This window comes from Chrysochloris asiatica, unplaced genomic scaffold (assembly GCF_000296735.1).
Source record: "Chrysochloris asiatica unplaced genomic scaffold, ChrAsi1.0 scaffold00178, whole genome shotgun sequence".
NCBI classification, from domain to species: Eukaryota; Metazoa; Chordata; class Mammalia; order Afrosoricida; family Chrysochloridae; genus Chrysochloris; species Chrysochloris asiatica.
Genome location: NW_006408696.1, coordinates 4,332,198 through 4,352,629, shown reverse-complemented (window position 1 = coordinate 4,352,629; position 20,432 = coordinate 4,332,198). Strand labels below are relative to the sequence as shown.

Below are 20,432 nucleotides of genomic sequence, written 5' to 3'. Positions count from 1 at the left end.
GAACAGGCTCGCTGGGCTGCAGATGACCTTTAGTGGGCAGTGGATGGGGCTGCGAGAACAGGCTCGCTGGGCTGCAGATGACCTTTAGTGGGCAGCCCAGAGAGAGGAGGGACGTGACACAGAGTTGGTGCTCACATGTTAGCAGGATGGCTGGAAGGATGGATGAGTGAGTAGAATGCATCCTAAAGTAAGAGAGTGGGGCATACCCCATGGGGAAAGACACTTAATTGTCCTCATTTCCTCTAAATGTCAGGTTCATCAAGTTAGTCCCTGAGGAGGACATCACCACCTCAAAGGTCCAGACAAGGGTCACCTTAGATGAGCCTGAGGGGACAGGACGGCCAGCAGAAGGAGACCACATGCCATACGGCAGGGTAACCACCAGCTGCTCCATTCCCTCCCCACCTGCTGCTCCCCTGGAGATCCCAAACCTGCCGCCGGACACAGCAAGGGGATGGGCAGGGGTGGGGCAGGGAGGGCAGGTACCTGCTATGTGCCAAATTAGCTTTCAAGCACTTCATATTTGTTACTCCTCACAAGTACTTAAAAATGTGGATGGGGATAGCTTCATTTTAGAGATGACGAAACTGAGGTCTGAAAAGTTCAGAGACTTGTCTATATTCTCATAGCTAGCAAGTAGCCAAGTTGAGAATCAAATCTAGGTCTGTCTGAATTTGAAACTTGTATTTTTCTCCTCTTTTATACTGTTTAATCAATCCACCCATCCACCTACTTACTGGTATATTTATCCATCCATTCACCCATCTATCTACCTACCCATCCATTCATCCCAACCATCTATCCACACATTCATCTACCATCCCCCACTTTCAGACATTTACCCACCCACCCAACCACCCATCTATCCTCCTACCCACCTCTCTAGCCATTCAGTGATCTGTCTTTTCACCTATTCTCTGTCTCATATACCCACCCATCCATTCACCTACTCATTCATCTATCCAGCCAGCCAGCCAGCCAGCCATTTACCTGTTCACTCACCCACCCAGATGACATTTATAGGGCATCCACTAAGTGCCTGCCAGGCCAAGTCTGTGCCTTAGTGGAGACTTCATCCTAGTTAGAGGGAGATAGACCACAAACAATGAGGCTGATGATGGTAAATGCTAAAGAGGAAACAAAACAGGGGGAGGACACGGAGACAGCAGGGGGATGGGGTCACCTGTGAATCAGATGCTCTGAGAGGTGACATCTGATCAGATCCCTGAAGGTGCTGAGGAGCAAGTGGTGGGAAGAGGCTGGGAAGTGTGTTGCAGGCCGAGGGAACAGCAGGTGCAAAGGCTCTGCAGTGGAAGGAGCTTGAGGTGCCAGAGAAGAGAGTTGTGGCTCCATGAGGCTGGGTGAGGTCAGAGATGGACAAGGAGTTTGGATTTTCTTCTAAGAGCAAGGAAAACCCAGGGGCGGGTCAGCCACAGCAAGCCAGGGTCAGACAGAGATGTTTCAGAAGTCACGCTGGACCTTAAGCAGGTTGCTTACCCTCTTCATGCCTCAGTTTCTTTATCTGTAAAATGGGGATGATTGTGAGGTTAGAGAACACGTGCTGGGCTTGTTCCATAGTTAGTGCCATTAGATCAGTTCCATCTCATGGCGACCCTGTGTAGGGTTCCAAGGAGCAGCTAATGGGTGTGAGCTGCTGACCCTGTGGTTAGCAATCCATTGCTTATCCTATAGAGCCACACTAGGACCCCACTCCGTAGTAGGTGTTCAGTAAATTCCTCCAAATCCAGAAAGTGCTCCTGCCTGTTAACTTTAGGTCTCCCCTGCCCCACTAGGGCTTCCTAGAGGAAGGGGGTCTGGAGTGTAGACAGGGCTCCTGGTGGGAGGTATTCTGCAGAGTCCTCTTCCTCTCCCCACTGTGTCCATAGGTGAAGGCCGCCATGTACCTGACGTACCTGCGGGCAGTGGGCGTCCCCGTCGGCCTCTACATGCTCGTCCTCTTCCTCTGCCAGCAAGTGGCCTCCTTCTGCCACAGCTACTGGTTGAGCCTGTGGGCAGACGACCCCATCGTGGATGGGCGGCAGGTGCACGCTGCCCTGCGTGGCTGGGTCTTCGGGTTCCTCGGCTGTCTCCAAGGTGACCTCTACCAGCACCCCCCGCAGCTCAATCCAGGGTTGCTCAGGGCTCCCTGGTTTACCCATCCCTGGCTTACCCTGTCCTCCCCGCACATGTCCTGGGCCCAAGAACAGACCTGCATCCTTACTCTGGGGCCCTGGGAAGTGGGGGGACAGGACCCATCCCTCCTTTTCTGGACCCTTCAGTCGCTGCCAGCCTCACCTGCAAATGCAGAAACAGAGGGGTCTCAAATGCTGAATCTTGGCCCCAGATGTTGAGACAGCTGAGTACCTAGGACTCTGCCTAAGTCCGACTGCTGGCTCTGAGCCCCCTCACCCCAGACACACACTGCCACCCTCACCTCTTCTGTTTTTGGTTTTGAACTTGCAGTTGTTAGTGAGATCCTTGTAGACTTGCATGCAGACAATGAAGGGCCAGCTCCCGTGCACTCTGCCTACGTACCCCAGATAGTGTAGTATTGTAATCAGGATAGCTGGGTATTGTCATCAGGAGAGCCGGGTATTGACATGAAGAGAATCCACCACTTATCTTCAGATGTGTCCCCAGTTCTCCCCATCACATGTGTTACTTGTACCTGGGAGTTCTGTACAATTTTGTCACCTGCAAAGGTCTGTGTGGCCATTGCTTCAGTCAGCACTCCGAACAGATCCAACAGCATACAACCCCTCCTATTGCCTCTCCCCACAACCCCAATCCCTGCTCAGCTCCTCCTTTCAAAGCGTGACCTGGCTGAGCAGAATGACAAGATTAAGCTGTGCGTTTAGCCTCGTCTTTGAAAGGGGTACCCCCATCTTCACGTTTCTTGCAGTCTGCCTGATTCACAGGGGGACCTTGTCCAGGGCCCCCAAAGGCTGTGGATGTTTGTCCTCTTCTGTAAAATAGGTGCATCGCGCCTAAGCACTGAGGAGTTTTCTAGTTCAGGAATCCACAGACTGCTCACCAGAGCAGGTAGACAAAGGTGTGGTTCCAGGAAAGTGAGTTAAAAAAGAGGAGTTAGAAAGTCAGCCAAGCCTTGTTAACCCACTGCCACCAGGAAAGTGAGTTAAAAAAGAGGAGTTAGAGAGTCAGCCAAGCCTTGTTAACCCACTGCCACCCAGTCAATTCTGATTCATAAGGACCCTCGAGGACAGAGCAGAACTCAAATAGAGCTTCCGAGGCTACAGATCTTATAGGAGCAGACAGCCTCATCTTTCTCCTGAGAAATCGCTGGTGGATGAATGTGTAGCCCACTAACCACCAGGTCCTTGTTGCATGAATTCAGCTGGCCATCAGGAGACACACTGATGTTGTTAGGTGCCATCTTGTCTGTTCTGACCCATAGCAGAAAGAAACACTGCCCAGGCCTACACCAGCCTTACTACCCTCTCAAAATCTGTCCACAACCCTCCCTCGTTGGATAGGCCAGGGCAGGTCTTAGATCCCCATTCTAAAAATGAGTGGTCAGTTACATCTCTTGATTATAAGGAACAGAAAATTCAACTCCAGTTCCAACTGGTTAAAGCAACAAGAGAATTTGTTGGCTCATACATCCGGAATCCATAAGTAATGGATTCAACTATGGTTACATCCAGGGGATGTCAGTAGGAGTCCGAAATTATATCATTTATTTCCACTGTGAGAGCTTCCTCTCCACGCAGACTCTCTTCCCCAAGTGGTGATAAGATGGGATCCCACAGAATATTCTAGCAAAATCCCAGACCCCACTCTCCTGGCCCAGGTTGGCCCATGTTTTCACCCTGAACCAATTACTCTGGTTTGGATTGGCCAGAGGTAGAATTTGTCCCACCCAAGAGATCGGGGTGAAGTTAGCCCCGTCCCAAGCATGTGGCTGGTCACTGGAAGACAGGGTGGTTCCACCAGAGGACACTCTTCAGTGGCACCATGGGGGTGTAGGGGGCTTACCCAAGGGACTCCACCATTATGTGTGACCCCTTTGCTCCCCAGCCATCGGGCTGTTTGCCTCCATGGCCATGGTGATCCTAGGCGGGGCTCGGGCATCCCGCCAGCTCTTCCGGAGGCTTCTGTGGGATGTGGTGCGATCTCCCGTCAGCTTCTTTGAGCAGACGCCCACTGGGAACCTGCTGAACCGCTTCTCCAAGGAGACAGACACGGTAGATGTGGACATCCCAGACAAACTCCGCTCCTTGCTGACCTATGTCTTTGGACTCCTGGAGGTCAGCCTGGTGGTGGTGGTGGCCACTCCACTGGTCCTTGTGGCCCTCTTACCGCTGTTCATCCTGTACGCTGGGTTTCAGGTAAGGAGAAGTCACAGGGTCTCTGGGAAGGACTCTGTCTGAGAAGTTCTGCACAGTTGCCTGCCCACTTCTAATACTTGCTCCATTCTCTGTCTCCCAAATGTTCAGGTCAGAGTCTTTTGTTGTTGTTGTTGTTTAATCCTTTTATTATTTATTTTGCAATCAACCAATCGCATCTTATTTCATTGTAATGCTTACAATCCCCTTTTTGATGTACACAAAAACACACAGGAATATAGAATAGCTTAAACAACCAAAGCACACATTTTGCAAACCAGCCTCCTGGCTGCCAGCACATAGCCTTTCTCTTTCCGTGAATGTAGAGTCCTCTGCTTACTCTCTCTCTCCATGCTATCACCTCTGTCTCCGTCTCTGGTGGTGCTGCTTCTTTGGTTAGGATCCCACATTCCGCTCATGCTCTTCCCTCTTGCTGGCCCTAGGGTCCTCTGTTCCTGGACTGTAAGATTAACTACTCCCCACTTTTTGTTTTACAGTCAAGAGTCTTTTTTAATACCTAAGCTGTTGCACTTCTGCTGTGGCGTTGGCTTTCTCTTTACCAGTTATCTGGAGACCAGGCAGGGCTCAGTCTCAAAGATTCTTGTGTTGGGCAAGAGCTTCTTCTCTGTGGCCAGGGTCAAAGACCAGCTAAAATGAGCCCAAACCAAAGAACAGACTTGAATGGTGTCCACTTTGGGGATGCCTTGGAACTGGCTGTCACCTCCACAGTTCAGTGATTCTCACAGTACTACCCCAAGACCAGCAGCAGCAGCCTGTTAGAAATGCAGATTCTCAGGCCTCACCCCAGACCTACTGAATCAGACCCTCTGCGGGTGAGGCCCAGCAGTCTGTGTCTTAACAGACCCTCCAAACCAACACTCACCATTCTGATACATTCGACAACCACTGAGTAGACTGTCCTTGGTCAAAGTTTACAAACTTCTTTTTTTCCCCCCACAGGGGGCAGATCTGATTGCTGCTGGCAACACCAGACTTACATCATCCCGCCTTAGCAACTTCAGCACAAAGAAAACTCTCCTCCAGCTAAGGTTCATATGTTGGTGGTGTTGTCAAGTGCCATCGAGTCAGTTCCGACTCATAGCAACCCTATATCCAGTTTCTGAGGCTTATAAATCTTTGTGGGAACAGAAAGCCTCATCTTTCTCCTGGGGAGCGCTGGCGGGCTTGAACTGCCAATTTTGTAATTCTCAGTCATATATCATAGATTAATCCCAGGGAAGAGCCCCATTGGCCCTTTATGAGTCATGTGCCTGTCCCTGAATGAATCACAGTGGCCAACAGGATGGTGTACCCTGACTGGCTGGGCTAGGTCGTGTGATCAGAATCCAGGATTGACAGTCCCACTAGGAAATGAGTAGAGTAGAAACAACGTGGCAGGAAGACGCAAACCCGTCCTCTCAGTCTTCTTGAAGCAGAAAAGGGCTGCGTCTCTTTCGCAAGCTTTGGACTCAGACAGTTGGTGCTGTTGTGGTTAAGTGCCGACAGAAGTGGGTTGAAATCCAGGCCTTGCCATGCATGTCCTGTAGAGGCTGGGAGCAGCTGCTTGCCCCACCCCTAAGCCTCAGGTGTTCTCATCTGTGAAGTGGGACCAGCACCAGGGCCCACACAGTGAATGAGGTACTTAGTAAAGGAAAGGGGCCCTGGTGGCTCACTGGGGCACCCATTGGGCTGCTACCCACAAGGTCAGCAGTTTGAACCCTCCAGTCACTGTCGAGAGAAAGATGAGGCTGTCTGCTCCTGTAAAGATTTACAGGCTCAGAAACCCCGCGGGGCAGTTCTACTCCATCCTCTAGGGCCACTGTGAGTTGGGACCAATGAATGGCAGTGGCTTTGTAAAGAAGCTGTTGATCCTGGAGTCTGATAATGACACTTAATTCTCTGTGTGCCTCACGTCCCAAGCAGTTGGCATGTAACCCTTAGGTTTACTGAGTGAATTCAACTGGACCAGCTGCCTTCCATGAAGGGGAGCACAGTGGCTGCATCCGATAAATACTGGTCTGCAAACCACAAGGCCAGCGGTTCGAGCCCAGCAGTCCATGGGAGAAAGATGAGGCTTTCTGCTCCTGTGAAGATTAAAACCTATCCAGGGTTGCCGAGTCAGAATCAACTCGAAGGCACTTCACAACAGCAGCTGCCTCCATGGTGCTATCCATTTGTGCCCCTTCTCTGATTTGCCCTGAGTGAAGCAGTTGGCATTGGTGCTATGAAATGAGACATTTAAACTAGATCAGTGGCTCTTAACCACATCAGAATCCACTGGAAGGCTTTTAAGAAAAATACCCAAGCCAAGGTGCCAGTCCCAGAGATTCTGATTCATATATTCTGGGGCACTGGAGGTTCTTAAAGTTCCCCAGGTGATCTTTTAAAAAGACATTAACTCTGTAAGGAAACTGGGGCCCAGAGAGGGGAAGCAAGGGGTCCAAGGTCACACAGCATAACAAAATCTGGTCAGGAACCTTGTGTTGGCGCTGCCAGTGGTTCTGCGAGCCACCTCTCTCTGTCTGTGGTCTCTTCCAGAGCCTCTATGTGGCCAGCTCGTGCCAGCTGCGACGTCTGGAGTCAGTCAGACACTCGTCTGTGTGCTCCCACATAGCCGAGATGTTCCAGGGCAGCACAGTGATCAGGGCCTTCCGGGCCCAGAGTTCCTTTGTGACTCAGAGTAATGCACACGTGGATGAGAGCCAGAGGGTCAGTTTCCCACGACTGGTGGCTGACAGGTAAGATCCTGGGGGCAGAGAAGGCCCCAGAGAGTGACACCAGTGGTAAATCACACTTTGTGGCCAGAGAGGTCAAGTGGACAACCTGAGATCACACAGCGAGTTGCACACAAAGCTGAGGCTAGATCCCACAGGTTGCCTCTCAGCAGACAGATGGAACCTGGCCCAGAGGGTCCCCAAAGGCAGCTGAGCAGGAGGTACAGGGCTCAGCAGAGAGAAGAAAGCACTGATGTCAGACAAGTGGACCAGTCTCTGCTGCCATGGTAACAGAGAAACTAACACCCTCGTCTCCTTTCAGTCCAAAACAAGAGCAAGAACACAAGCTGTGAGCATAGACATGGCAGGTTCAAATCCCAGCTCTGTCAGATGGGAATTACTAGATCACCGTACAGGGTCATCTGGAAGACAGAAGGGCCTGTGTGGTAAAGTTCAGTTCTCCTGAGGCAAGTTTTCATCAGTCTGTTTGTTGGGCTGTGTACCTAGCTCCTCAGATATGCCAGGCACACTGCCGTTGGCTCAATAAATCCTTGTGGGAAGATTCAGTGAGCGAACAAACAGAAGAGTCGGAGTTTAGTAACACCCATCAGGCCCAGCGCTAGACTGGGCATGGGGCTGGGAACAAGACACACAGGACACTGCCCTCAGGAAGTTGTGTTGTACTGGTGGACACTGATGGGCCACACTGCTGAAAAGGTTCTGTTACCAAGAGGGACAACCGTTAGGAAGGAAGTCGTCATCAGAGAGGGGTAGAGGAGGAGTCAGGGAAGGCTCTCAGAGGAGTTGACGTTTTTAGCTGACTTGTGCCAGAAGATAGAGGTTAGGTCGGAGGTGGGACATGAGTTGGCATATTCCAGGAGCAGAGCAGTGGCCCTCACTAACACTCTACCGAGTACCGTGTGTGCCAGGCCCTGCCCGAGCTGGCACGGATGAGTCAGAAGAACATTGTCACCTCCTCCCACCATCAAGCTTGGGTGGGATCTGGGGAACAAGAAGACCATCGCTGGGACTCCCACGGTGTGTGAGCTGGCCAGTGACCAGGCTGTGTGCCCAGAGAAGCAGGTCCAGGCAGTTCCAGGCACCGCTGACCCCCTGCTCTCCACCTTCCCCGCAGGTGGCTCGCTGCCAATCTGGAGCTCCTAGGGAACATCCTGGTGTTGGCGGCTGCCATGTGTGCTGTGTGGAGCAAGACCTACCTGAGAGCAGGCCTCGTGGGCTTCTCTGTCTCCACTGCCCTCCAGGTACTCCTGCCCTCCTCCAGCCTGGGCTCGGGTGCCAGCCGGTCCAAAGACAACACCTACCAGTAGGGTTCCCAAGGACCCCAAGTCTCAACCCTCAACGGTGAGGAAATGGTAGCTCTACCAGGGCTGGACTTACTGAGGTGACCTTGTGGTTCTGAGAGCCTCAGTGTGCACATCTAGAATATGGGCAGCAATCCCACCCATCCAGATGTTGCAAGGACCAATGGCGATAAAGTGTGTGTTTCCAGGGCATCCTGATTAATTGTCACAACAGTTGGTGTTAGGCCATGATCAACAGTGTGAAGGAAAAGAATACACGATGGGGCATCAAAAAGCTCTTAGGAAAATGGAGTAGGAAGCTTACAGAAATTTTCCACGAACTTTTTAAAGTCCCAGTGTATCTGCATATAAATAGTATGTGGTGGTGGTTGTGTGCTGTTTGGTTGGTTCTGACTCAGTGATTCTGTATAGGGCTTCAAGGCTGAAATCCTTATGGGAGCAGGAAGCCTCATCTTTTTCCCACAGATAGCTGATGGATTCAAACTGTTGACATGTAACCCACTACACTACCAGGGTCCTTTAAATTGTCTGTCTGTTGTTGTTAAGTGCCATCGAGTCAGTTCCTACCCATAGCGACCCCTATATAGGGTTTCCGAAGAATGGCTGGTGAGCTTGAACCACTACCGACCTTTCAGTTCAAACCAACTTTGCAGTCCAGCGCATTAACCCACAGCGCCATGCCATGACTGTATAAATAGTCTTTAGCGCTAATTACTATGCATGACCCAGGCATTGTTCTAAGTGCCTTATGAACATTTGTGTTAACTCCTATAACCTTGCTCGCGACCCCATTAGGAAGTCGCTACTATTATACTTGTTCCTGGGGGCTACAAACAGTTAAGCACTTAACTACTGATTGAAGGTTGGTGGTTCAAACCCATGCAGAGTCACTCTGAACGAGAGGCCTGGAAGTCTGGTTCCAAAAGATTGCAGCCTTGAAACCCCTGTGGTGCACAGTGCAGCTCTGCACACACGGGGTCACCCTGAGTCAACATTAACTCCTTACCAGCTGGTTTAGATTGGGTTTGAACTCTTACTTTGATTTTGTAGTGGAGGCAGCTAGGGCGCAGAGAACATAAGGATAAGGCAGAGTAGGGAATGGAGCATGATGAGGCCAGGCATCGTTTGCTACTGCAAGGAAGACAAGTGATGGTGGAGGGAGAGCATCAATGAGAGGAGGCTCCCAGCAGAGGGAACAGCAGGAGCAAAGGCCCTGAGGCAGGAGTGTGCCTATGCCAGGTGAGTCAGGAATAGCATGACAGACCAGTGTGGCCGTAGGGGGTGAGGTAAGGCAGAGCGAGAGTGGAGGGTATGAATGTCTGAATGTGCAGGACACACAGGCCCTGGTGTGGAGCTTGAGGTGGGAAATCACTGGAAGCCTAGCACCCCTGGGAAAGCTTTTGGAATGGAAAGTCAGTGGGCCGGGGACCTGCTGGGTATCCTGGGGAGGGCCACACACCCTCTCTGTTCCTGTCTCCCACTTGCATGAAGATGGGTTAGAGAGCTGACATCTGTGGGCTCCTTTCTGCTCTGTGTACTCTGCATCTAGGAAGGGAGAGAGAAGCGAGCAGGACTGGAGGAAGGAAGGTTGCTATCTGCTGCAACCAAATACGATCCCGTGAGCCCAGGTCTTTGAACTGCCCTGTCCCTGCATCCTCTCCTTGGTCCCCTTCCTCAGTGGCCAGTTCTAGCCTGCGGTGGCCTTACTGAGGCCTAGCCTGAGGGATCTTCTCATACCAGGTGACACAGACGCTGCAGTGGGCGGTCCGAAGCTGGACAGAGCTGGAAAGTGGCATTGTGGCGGTGGAGAGAATGAAGGACTACTCCCAAACACCTAAGGAGGTGACAGGGCAGGGTGGAGTTGCAGGGCCCAGCCAGGACCTAGACAGTGGAACTAGTTGTCATGGGCTTTGGCATCTGCATGCTCTTCTCCCCAACCCAACCCCACCAACCTAAGCCAGGGCCCCAGGACAGGGTGCCAGTAATGGTGTGGAGCCAGAGTTCAATCCTGCTCCCTTTGCTTACTAGCTTGAGCAAAGCAGGGCACCCATACGGAGCCTCAGGGAACCAGCAGCGTTACAATAAAAGCAGCAACATCACAAGAACACAACAGTAATGGAACAAAACAAAATCTAATTCCATCTTTGCCATGGAGTTGATTCCTACTCAGGGCAACACATGTGCTACAGAGTAGAACGGGCTCCATAGGATTTGTTTTTGTTTTTAAAGATTTTAGGGTTTATTAACCCTCTGGTGAAAAATCCAGTCATTGCAGAATCATTATTCCTTCTTTTTGCCAGCACCAACATTCACCTTTGCAGTTCCCCTGACTTAGTTTATTCTGTTTTTGCGTTCCTTGCACTGTTTTCTTCTTCTCAGACAGGCCATGCCTTGCAAGTCTGTGTTTAGGTTCATTTTTCTTTGCATAATCCAAGGATACATAAATCATGCTGAAGCCAGTAGTCTTGCCACCATCAAAATGGGTTCTGAATCCAAACACAAAGATGACCTCTGGTGTCATATATTTTGGCAAATTTTCCCAGAATTTCTGTTTTAGGCACTGTTGCTTTCTTGGGGTGAAGGACATCAATGACCATCTGTTTCCGCTGAAGTAGTCGGTTGGTCATGAACTTCTTGGTCTGGATGGATACTGTGTCATTCATGATGGCGGCAGACGCTTAGGCATCCAGGGAGGGAAAAAGCTCCATAGGGTTTTCTTTGTTGTAATTTTTAAGGGAGCAAATCACCAGACCTTTCTTCCACCGAGCCACTGGGTGGGTTCCAACATCCATCCTTTAGGGGAGCAGCCAACTGCAAACCGCATGTGCCACCCAGCCTCCTGGCACACAATGGCTCTGGGTTTACTTGGAGCATCCAATGAGGCCTTGCAACAAAGCAGTCCACTGCTTTTTCTAGCCCGTCTTCACAGCTAGGGAAGTTGGATTCCAGGATGTTGACTGACCTGTACCAGGTCACAGGGATTGTAAACAGCAGGGTTCCCACCAGTCTTGCCTTCTTCTCACGAGAACATCATTCTTTGACACGAAGCAGCAGCTCATTATTGATAAACAGTAGATGGTATCAGATATCTGTCTTGAGCCCACGTTCCATGCCCTCATCTTATTCCCCTAACAACGCTGCAATAGCAGTAAGTACACCCACTTTATAGAAGAGGAAACTGAGGCTCAGACAACTGAGCCATTTAGTAAGAAGCCTTGGAGAAAGGTTCCTCTGACTCATTGTCCCTTCCTGCCTTAGGCCCCCTGGAGGCTGCCCACCTGTGCAGCCCAGCCCCCCTGGCCTCACGCAGGGCAGATTGAGTTCCGGGGCTTTGGGCTGCGGTATGGGCCTGAACTCCCACTGGCTGTGCGAGATGTGTCTGTCAGAATCCACCCAGGAGAGAAGGTGAGTGGTTCTCCCCAGGCGTCAGTCACGGTAAGACTGAGCACTTGCTGCCTCCTAAACATCCTCTCTGCATGCACCCCAGCTGGACTTCTAAATTGCTCCTGTCTTACTGATGTGCTCTGCTCCCCACGACCTCCCCAGATCAGGCACCTCCGGACCCCCTTCTTCTAACGTTTGTTGGAAACCTCCTAAGTGCTGCACCTGTGCTGAACACTGAGGGTTGCATGGGCTTGGATTCTGGATTTGCCATGCATGACGTTGGTCAAGTCAGTTTATGGCTCTGGGCCCTAGTTTTCCCATCATAAGATGGGAATAATAGTATCGACTTCATGGAGTTGGTGTGATGTTTAATCGGGTTAATATGTGCAGTGTAGTTGAACAAATTCACAACAGGAACTTGGAAGATCAGACAAGAACCTTAAGGAGCGGTGATTTCTGTTAACTGGGGAGAAACTGATCAGAGAATGGTTGTATGTTACCACTGTCACTGAATTGTACCTGTAGAAACAGTTGAATTGGTGTGTGTTTCACTGCATATGAAGGTAAGTCAAAAAGTATTGCTATAAGATTCAAGGCACAGCTGGTGAGCTTCTGACCTGGCAGTCCAACACATTAACCCACAGTGCCACAACAGGTCTCCCTTATTACATGTTGTTAAGTGTCGAGTCGGTCCGACCCATAGCAGCCCTATATAGGGTTTCCAAGGAGCAATAAGTTCATACGCATGTGAAAGTTAGACAGTGAATAAGGAAGACTGTAGAAGAATTGATGCTCTTGAGTTATGGTATTAGAGGAGAATATTGAAGGTGCCATGGGCTGCCAAAAGAACCAACAGATCTGTGTTGGAAGAAGTGCAGCCAGAGTGCTCCTTGGAGGCCAGAATGACCAAACTTCATCTCTCATACATCGGACATACTTGTCAGGAGGGACCAGTCGCTGGAGAAGGATATCATGTTTGGTAGGGTGGAGGGTCAGAGAAAACGAGGAAGACCTCCAGCGAGATGTTTTGACAAAGTGGCAGAATCAGTGGGCCCAAGCGTAGCAATGATAGTGAGGTTGGCCCAGGATCAGGCAGTGTTTCATTGTGCTGTGCACGGAGTCAGTGCCGACTTGATGGCACCTAACAAGAAGACGACGACTGGTGGAGTCCTGGTGTGGCGCTGTGGGTTAATGTACCAGACTGTAAAGCCGTTTGAACTGCAAGGTTGGCAGTTCAAGCTCACCAGCTGCTCCTCAGAAACCCTATACAGGTCGCTGTTGGTCAGAATTGACTCGATGGCACTTCACAAGACTGGTGGTGGTGGTTATGTGCCACAGAGTCGGTTTGACTCATAGAGACCCTGTATAGGGTTTCCAAGGCTGTATAGGGTATCTGAGGCTTTACGGGAGCAGAAAGCTTCATCTTTCTCCCGTGGAACAGGTGGTAGTTTTGAACTGCTGACCATGAGATTAACAGCCTGACTCATAACCACAGTGCTGCCAGAGCTCCTTCCTAACAAGACTAAGACAAATATATTACTGAGAGAACTTGCCTTCAGCCCTCCACTGAATGCAGAGATGTGTTTAAACACGTGTTATTTGGAATAAACCCAGGCATGTAAACAGGAGTCCTAGTAACAATACTTTTGGACTTACCAGCATCACTAAGTGATTGTTTCAAAGTGCCTGGAGCAGTACCTGCCACACAACAAGCACTCATGAAAGCATTTACTTCTTAGCGTTGGCATTTTGTCTCTCACAACACTCCTATGAAGGAGCTCCGCTATCCCACTGAACAGGTCTTATAGATCCTGATTGGGCCCTGTCATGGAATCCCTGTCCCTGCCACCCTCTTCGTCCCCTCCCTATGGGAACTGCAGGTGGCCATCGTAGGCTTCCAACTCAGGCCTCGGCCCCTCCTGTTAGCTCTCTCAGTGATTCCCCTGCTGCAGGCCCTCAGCCAGCTTCACCCGTCAGAGCCACAACTTCTGAGCTTGGCATTTAAGGCCCTGCCCAGTCTGTACCCAGCCCACTTCTCTGTAGCTTCCTGCCTATCCCCCATTCATTCCTCTGCCAGGATTTAGCTAATCTCAGCTGCCTCAGTGCCCAGTGGTCAGACAAGGTACTGCCCTCAGTGGACTTGCATTCTAGCACATGGTGGGCTTAGCCCCATCCTTCAGGATTCCTCTCACATTTCCTCACCCCCACGAAATCTCCGGAGTAGCCTTCTACTCTAGCCCAGGCAGCATGAATAGTGTCCATTGCTGCGGGCCGGGAGCTGGATCCTAAGAGCACTTATTCATCACTCAGAGGAGCCCTAGTGGCACACTGGGTAAGAGCTGGACTAAGTCAAAGGTGGGCGGTTCAACCCTACCAACTGCTCTGTGGCTGTCTGTTTCTGTAAAGACGTTAAGACTGGAAACTCGACGGGGCAGTTCTACTCTGTCCTCCAAGGTCGCTAGGAGGCAGAATTCACTCCATGTTGTTAAGTGCTGCTGAGTTGGTTCCCCCTCATAGCAACCCCATAAAGGGTTTTTGAGGAGTTGGTGGGTTTGAACTGGTGACCCTGTGGTTTGTAGTCCAGTGCTGACCCTACAGCACCACACCAGGTATTTGTTATACTCTGAGTGAGTTGGCTCAGTTGTACTACTTCCAAGACCAGAGAGCGCTGTGGAGCAAGAACTCCTTAATTTCTGTATTTCTGGTGTCTAATGGAGTGCCTGCCTGGTAGCATAGTGGTTACAAATTGGGCTGCGAACCTTAAGGTCAGCAGTTCGAAACTACCAGCAGTTCTGCAGGAGAAAGATGAGGCTTTCTGCTCCCGTAAAGATATACAGCCTCAGAAACCCTGTACAGGGTCGCTATGGGTCAGAACCGTCTCGACAGCACTTAACAACAATGGAGTGCCTGACATGCAGTGGGTGACTCACTTCATTTATTAAACAATTAAGTTTTGACTCTGGCCATTTGTCAGGTCCTGAGAATGCAGCAGTAAGCAAGAGCAAGAAGGCTGGTAGGGAGCGTGGGGAAAGAAGGAGTATAAGGGTAGATAAAAAGATACAGTATGGAAGATGGGCAGGTGGGATGGAAGGCTGAGGGTTGGATGGAGGGATAGGAGAATGGGGTGGGATTAAAGATGCAGGATGGTGAAAGTGGAGGCTGTAAAGATGGGAGACAGAAGTGCAGAAGCGCCCTAGGATACTGCGGCAGCAGATGCACAGGACTGGTAACGGCAAAGTCCGCACTGAATCCCATCAGCTGCTCTCAGAAACCTATACAGGGTTGACATGAGTCAGATCCGACTTGATGACACATAGTAACTATAATGGAAGGGTAGGGATAGGTGGGAAGATGGGGGTGATATGCCAGGATGAAGGGAAGATAGAGGAATTCACAGATGGAAGGCGGGATAGCTTTGTGCGTGCATCTCCAGAAGGATTAACCGATGGATAACTGGGCAGCTGAAGAATGTGGCTGGACAGATAGATCTGGACATAGGGAGAACCTCTCAGGGCTCAGCCAGGTCTGGTTAGTGCAGCCCTTGCTCTCTGTCCCCTGGCAGGTGGGCATTGTAGGCAGGACAGGTGCTGGTAAGTCCTCCCTGGCCGGGGGTCTGTTGCGGCTCCTGGAGGCAGCAGAAGGCAGGATCTGGATCGACGGGGTCCCCATCGACTGTGTGGGGCTACACACACTGCGGTCCAGAATCACCATTATCCCCCAGGTCAGGACGGGGGAGCCGAGGGTGCGGGGGTGGGGCAGGCAGAGGTGCACAGCCCCACTAGGCCCTGCTCTGACCTTCTGTCTTATGACCAAGGACCCCATCCTGTTCCCTGGCTCTCTGCGGATGAACCTCGACCTGCTAGATGAGCACACAGACGAGGCCATCTGGGCGGCCCTGGAGACCATGCAGCTCAAAGCCTTGGTGGCCAGCCTGCCCGGTCAGCTGCAGTACAAGTGTATCGACCAGGGGGACAACCTGAGGTACAGTCACCTCACCTTGGGCACTGGATGGGTCCTCAGGAATTCTGCCTCCCCCATGCATTGTTAGCCCTAGGGTCCCAGGGCGGAGCAACCGAATTGCACTCAACTGGTAGCGTAGTGGTTGTGAATTGGGCTGTGAACCGCAGGCCAGCAGTTAGAAACTACCAGCTGTTCTGCGGGAGAAACATGAGGCTCTGCTCCCGTAAAGATTTATAGCCTCGGAAACCCTGTACAACAAGGTCGCTATGAGTTGGAACTGACTCCATGGCACACAGCCACCAGCCACTAATCTAAAGGATTCGTGGTGTGGCACTGTAGGATAAGCACTGGGGTTGCAAACCACGAAGTCAGTGGCTCAAACCCACCAGCTTCTCCTTGGAAACTCCATACTATGAATCAGAGTCGACTTGACGGCACTAAACCTTTTTTCCTTGGAGGTGAGATGGGGTGGGGCTATAAAAATGTATTGCGCTTGTTACTGGGGGCAGACCTCAAACCCACAGTGAGTATTAAGCAGCAGATTGTGTTTGCCTTTTTAAAAGCCGAGACCTTCTGGAATCAAACACTTTTTCGGGCGCTGAAAGTTTTGGGACAAGACTGGGTGTTAGTGGTTCCCAGGCAGCAGAGAGGCAGTGTAGCTCAGTGGCCAAGAGCATAAATGAGTGCCAGACAGCCTGGCTTCCAAATGAGGCTTCCTCCACTGTTGTGCCTCAGTTTCCCCATCTCCCAAATGGGGATGATAGTACCTACCTACCAGCGTGAGGGTTAAATGAGTCATGTGTGTGAGACTGGAAACAAGAAGTGTTCACCTCAGAGTTGGAATTGGAAAACCTAAAGACTTGACCAAGGCTGCCCACCTTGTCAGGGTGAGGTGGGAGCAAGGCCCAGGCAGACTTACCCGGACTAGGTGTTATTACTTCAGCAAAAGGGAATATGGTGAGGAAACCGCCTAAACCATACCTGGTCCTCGAGGCCCAGCCAATGCGGTCAGGCTCTGCCACTCACGGGCTGTGACTTTGAGCCTCAGTGTCCCCACCTGTAATTACAGAGCGTCCACACTGTGCTGAGGGCTTGTCACCACGCATGTACGCGAGCCCTTTTATGTGACCACTCTTCACGGCTCAGTGCCTGACTCCACTTCCCCTTGTCCTTGGATTAAAATATGAGGGACTTCAAAAGGTTCATGGAAAATGGAATGAAAAGATAACAAAATTTCCCATGAACCTTTTGAAGCCCTTTGTATATACCAGCACTGAGGAGACCACAGAAGAGAAAAATCATTTCACCAGGGAGGAAACTGAGGCACAGAGGGTTTGAATGAACTTGCCTGAAGTTATCCTGCTTGAAAATGGCCTTTCTGACTGCACACCCGTGTGAGGGCTTACTCACCCCTAGCTTCTGTGGACATCATGGGGACCCAAGGGTGGGTGCACCTTAGAGACCCTGATGTGTCCAATCTAACGACCCCACTCGTCCCCAGCGTGGGCCAGAAGCAGCTCCTGTGTCTGGCTCGCACCCTGCTCCGGAAAACCCAGATCCTCATCCTGGATGAGGCGACGGCAGCCGTGGACCCTGGGACGGAGCGTCAGATCCAGGCGGCCCTCAGGAGCTGGTTTGCTCAGTGCACAGTCCTCTTCATTGCCCACCGCCTGCGCTCGGTGCTGGATTGCGCCAGGTAAAGTACTCCCACCAGCCCCTGAAGGGTGAGCAGGTAGAGGAGGGGCTGGGTACAACGTCTAGCTTCTGAAGGGCCCACAGGTGGCAAGACTGATGCCCTCAGGAAGGGATGACTCCAAGAACACATGCATCTCAGTTCAGCCTGGGTCAGGCGGGAGCCCGCCTGGGCCTCCCCTCTGAGTTCTCGGGAGTGTCTGGGCTGATGTTGAAAGAGCTGCCTTCTCCCTGTCCCCACTACAGAGTGCTGGTCATGGACAAGGGGCAGGTGGCGGAGAGTGGCAGCCCAGCCCAGCTGCTGGCCCAGAAAGGCCTGTTTTACAGATTGGCTCAGGAGTCAGGCCTGGTCTGAGCCAGCTCTCCCCTTTACCCCTGGAAGAAAAATGGCAGATCCCCACGGAGTATCATATCCAGAAGTTCTCGGCAGCCCCAACTCTGGGCTCATCCAGACTGGATGTTGGCGGTAGCTCTCAATCCTGGCTGCCCACTGCGTTCACATGGGGCTCCACACAGACCAACTCCATCAGAATCCTAGGTTGGGAACTTTTTATTCTGAGATCATTGATCTTGTTTACCCTTTTATCCAGTTCCCCCCAAGGGAACATTTGAAAATAGTTCACTATTATCACCAGGATGTTGACCTAAGCCACCGCACTTATTCAGATTTCCCGAGTGTTACTTTACCTGGCGAGCTTGTGTGTGACAAGCATGTCTCTGCAGTTCTGTCACCCGTGTGGGCTCCGTTAGGCCCACACCAGGGCACCCTGGAGTCCTCTACAAGTTACCAGATGCCCGTAATCCAAACCTGTCATCGAGTCAATTCTAACTCACTGGGTACCAGGTTTCCACAGGTGTCATGGAGAAGCAGGCTGCCACAGGTTTCTCCCATGGAGTAGGTGGTTGGTTCAAACTGCCGATCTGTCAGCAGCTAAGCTTTAATCATTGTACACCAGGGCTTCATGGGACACAAGTTACATCCAAGAAAAACCATAATGTGGACTCCCTTGATCCACGCTGTGCAGTCTTGTTTTAATGGGGTATCTACCTCATCCCCACAAACACGGAACTGAGCCACATGCCTTGCCCATAGAATGGAACTGCTGTCACTGGGAACATTGCTATTAGGCCCCCTTTACAGATGAGAAAACTGAGACAGGGATTTGAACGCGAGTGGCCCGGCTCCAGAGGTCACAGTCCCACCCACTACCTGTGCCACGCTGCCCTGTGCTCACATCCTTAGATCCGGAGCAGCCACCCAGCAGTAACAGCTGGAATTAATACTTTGAAATCCCACCCAAAGGGAAGGAAGTGGCTTCCTGTCTGCCTCAAGCAGAGAGAATGACTGAGTGAGTGTAGTTTTCCCCAGCACAGTGATTGCACTAAGGGGATGACTGGGGTCTCCCATCTCTGCTGGTGGTCTAGGCTCAGGCAGCACAATGACCTCATTGTACTGAAGAGGGAGCTGGTTCCACAGAGCAGGTTCTAGAAAGCTGAGTGCACACCACAGTTCCCAAAGAATCAATTTGAGGTGCCCTATGTGCCCACATCCTAGAGACAGTGCAGTGATTAAACAGCGGAGCTGCCATTCTAGAGACAAACGAAGGAAGCCAGCAATGAATGCTGCCTCGGCGGGGAGAGGGGGTTCCGTCCGCAGGACTGCTTTGGCTGCTGAAGACCAGCAAGGAGGTGCATGTGGCTGAGAGCCCCCATGGTGCAGGGCTTCAAACTGAATTATGTTCCCCTAAGTTCAGTATTGCCAATCCTAACCCCATACCTGTGGTGATCGTCCCATTTAGGAATGGGTTTCCCCCCAGAACAGACAGAATGAGCACTTTCCTCAGACTTGGTGCCCTGACTTTGAGAAAATAAATGTTTGTTAAAGCCACGCCCCTGGTGTGTCTGCTACTAGATAATGAAGTGTTCAGGGGCAGCGTTTCAGAGGGTCACTGAGTCTGCAGGTTGAACACCGGGGTGGGGACCGTGGGAGACCATTGTGTGGTAAAAGGAGAGATGATGAGGGGGAAGCCAGACTGGAATGTGCCCAGGGGGGAGATAATGGAAACAGGCCCCACTCCCCAGCCCTCTGAGCACCGAGAGACTCCCTTTCAATGAGAAGCGCATTGGTCGCCCGCCCTCCATACACAGTACTGAAAGCACGTCTCTCCCCAGGATGAGCAGCTTCGAGCGTCTCCCTAAACCCTGTGTTCTGATTCCAGGGCCACTTCCTGCCATCTCTTAGTAAAGCAGATTCAAGCTCAGTCCAACCCTAGTACATACCAGGAGTTCTGATGTGGTGCTAGAGGTTCATGCGCTGGACTGCAAGGTTGGTCTGAGCCTCAAGGTTTGCGATTCAAACCCACCAGTCGCTTCTTGCACTTGGAAACCCTATACAGGGTCGCTATGAGTTGGAACCGATTCTATGGCACTTAGCAACAAAGAAGTACACACCCAGACACACACCAAGTTAAGTTCTGAGTAAACTGAAGATCTGACCTGGGCCTTCACGAAGGTTCAAAGGTGGGTCAGGCTGAAATAGAAACATTATCTCCCCATGGCACACCCAAGCAAAAAAGTACTCTAATGGTAATAACCTCATGGTGGTGGTTGTTAGGTGCCATTGAGTTGGCACCGACTCATAGCGACCTTATGCACAGCAAAATGAAACAATGTCCGATCCTGGGACAATCTCACTACCGCTGCCACACTTGAGTCCATCGATGCTTCTGCCTGGCCAATCCATCTCATTGGGGGTCTTCCTCTTTTTCTCTGATCCTCCATCTTACCAAACATGATATCCTTCTCCAGCAACTGTTCCCTCCTGACAGTATGTCCAAGTTATGAGAGATGAAGTTTAGCCATCTCGGCCTCTAAGGAGCACTCTGGCTGCACTTCTTCCAAAACAGATCTATTGGTCCTTTTGGCAGCCCATGGCACTTTTAGTATTCTCCAACACCATAACTCAAAAGCATCAATTCTTCTACGGTTTTCCTTATTCACTGTCCAGCTTTCAC

The 20,432-nt window shown here is 51.2% G+C and overlaps 1 protein-coding gene across 1 annotated transcript in view; it reads left to right on the top strand.

Moving 5' to 3' along the window:
- Positions 1–17,773, top strand: part of ABCC6 (ATP-binding cassette, sub-family C (CFTR/MRP), member 6) — a 63,391-nt gene extending 45,618 nt beyond the window's left edge. Inside the window, exons 21-31 of the mRNA XM_006871966.1 lie at positions 254–374; positions 1,887–2,094; positions 4,039–4,349; positions 6,885–7,084; positions 8,196–8,322; positions 10,123–10,224; positions 11,641–11,787; positions 15,329–15,487; positions 15,581–15,747; positions 17,228–17,422; positions 17,665–17,773. Coding sequence (XP_006872028.1) covers positions 254–374; positions 1,887–2,094; positions 4,039–4,349; positions 6,885–7,084; positions 8,196–8,322; positions 10,123–10,224; positions 11,641–11,787; positions 15,329–15,487; positions 15,581–15,747; positions 17,228–17,422; positions 17,665–17,773 — 1,846 coding nt within the window. The remainder of the gene's footprint in view (positions 1–253; positions 375–1,886; positions 2,095–4,038; positions 4,350–6,884; positions 7,085–8,195; positions 8,323–10,122; positions 10,225–11,640; positions 11,788–15,328; positions 15,488–15,580; positions 15,748–17,227; positions 17,423–17,664) is intronic.
- The last annotated feature ends 2,659 nt before the right edge of the window (positions 17,774–20,432 follow it).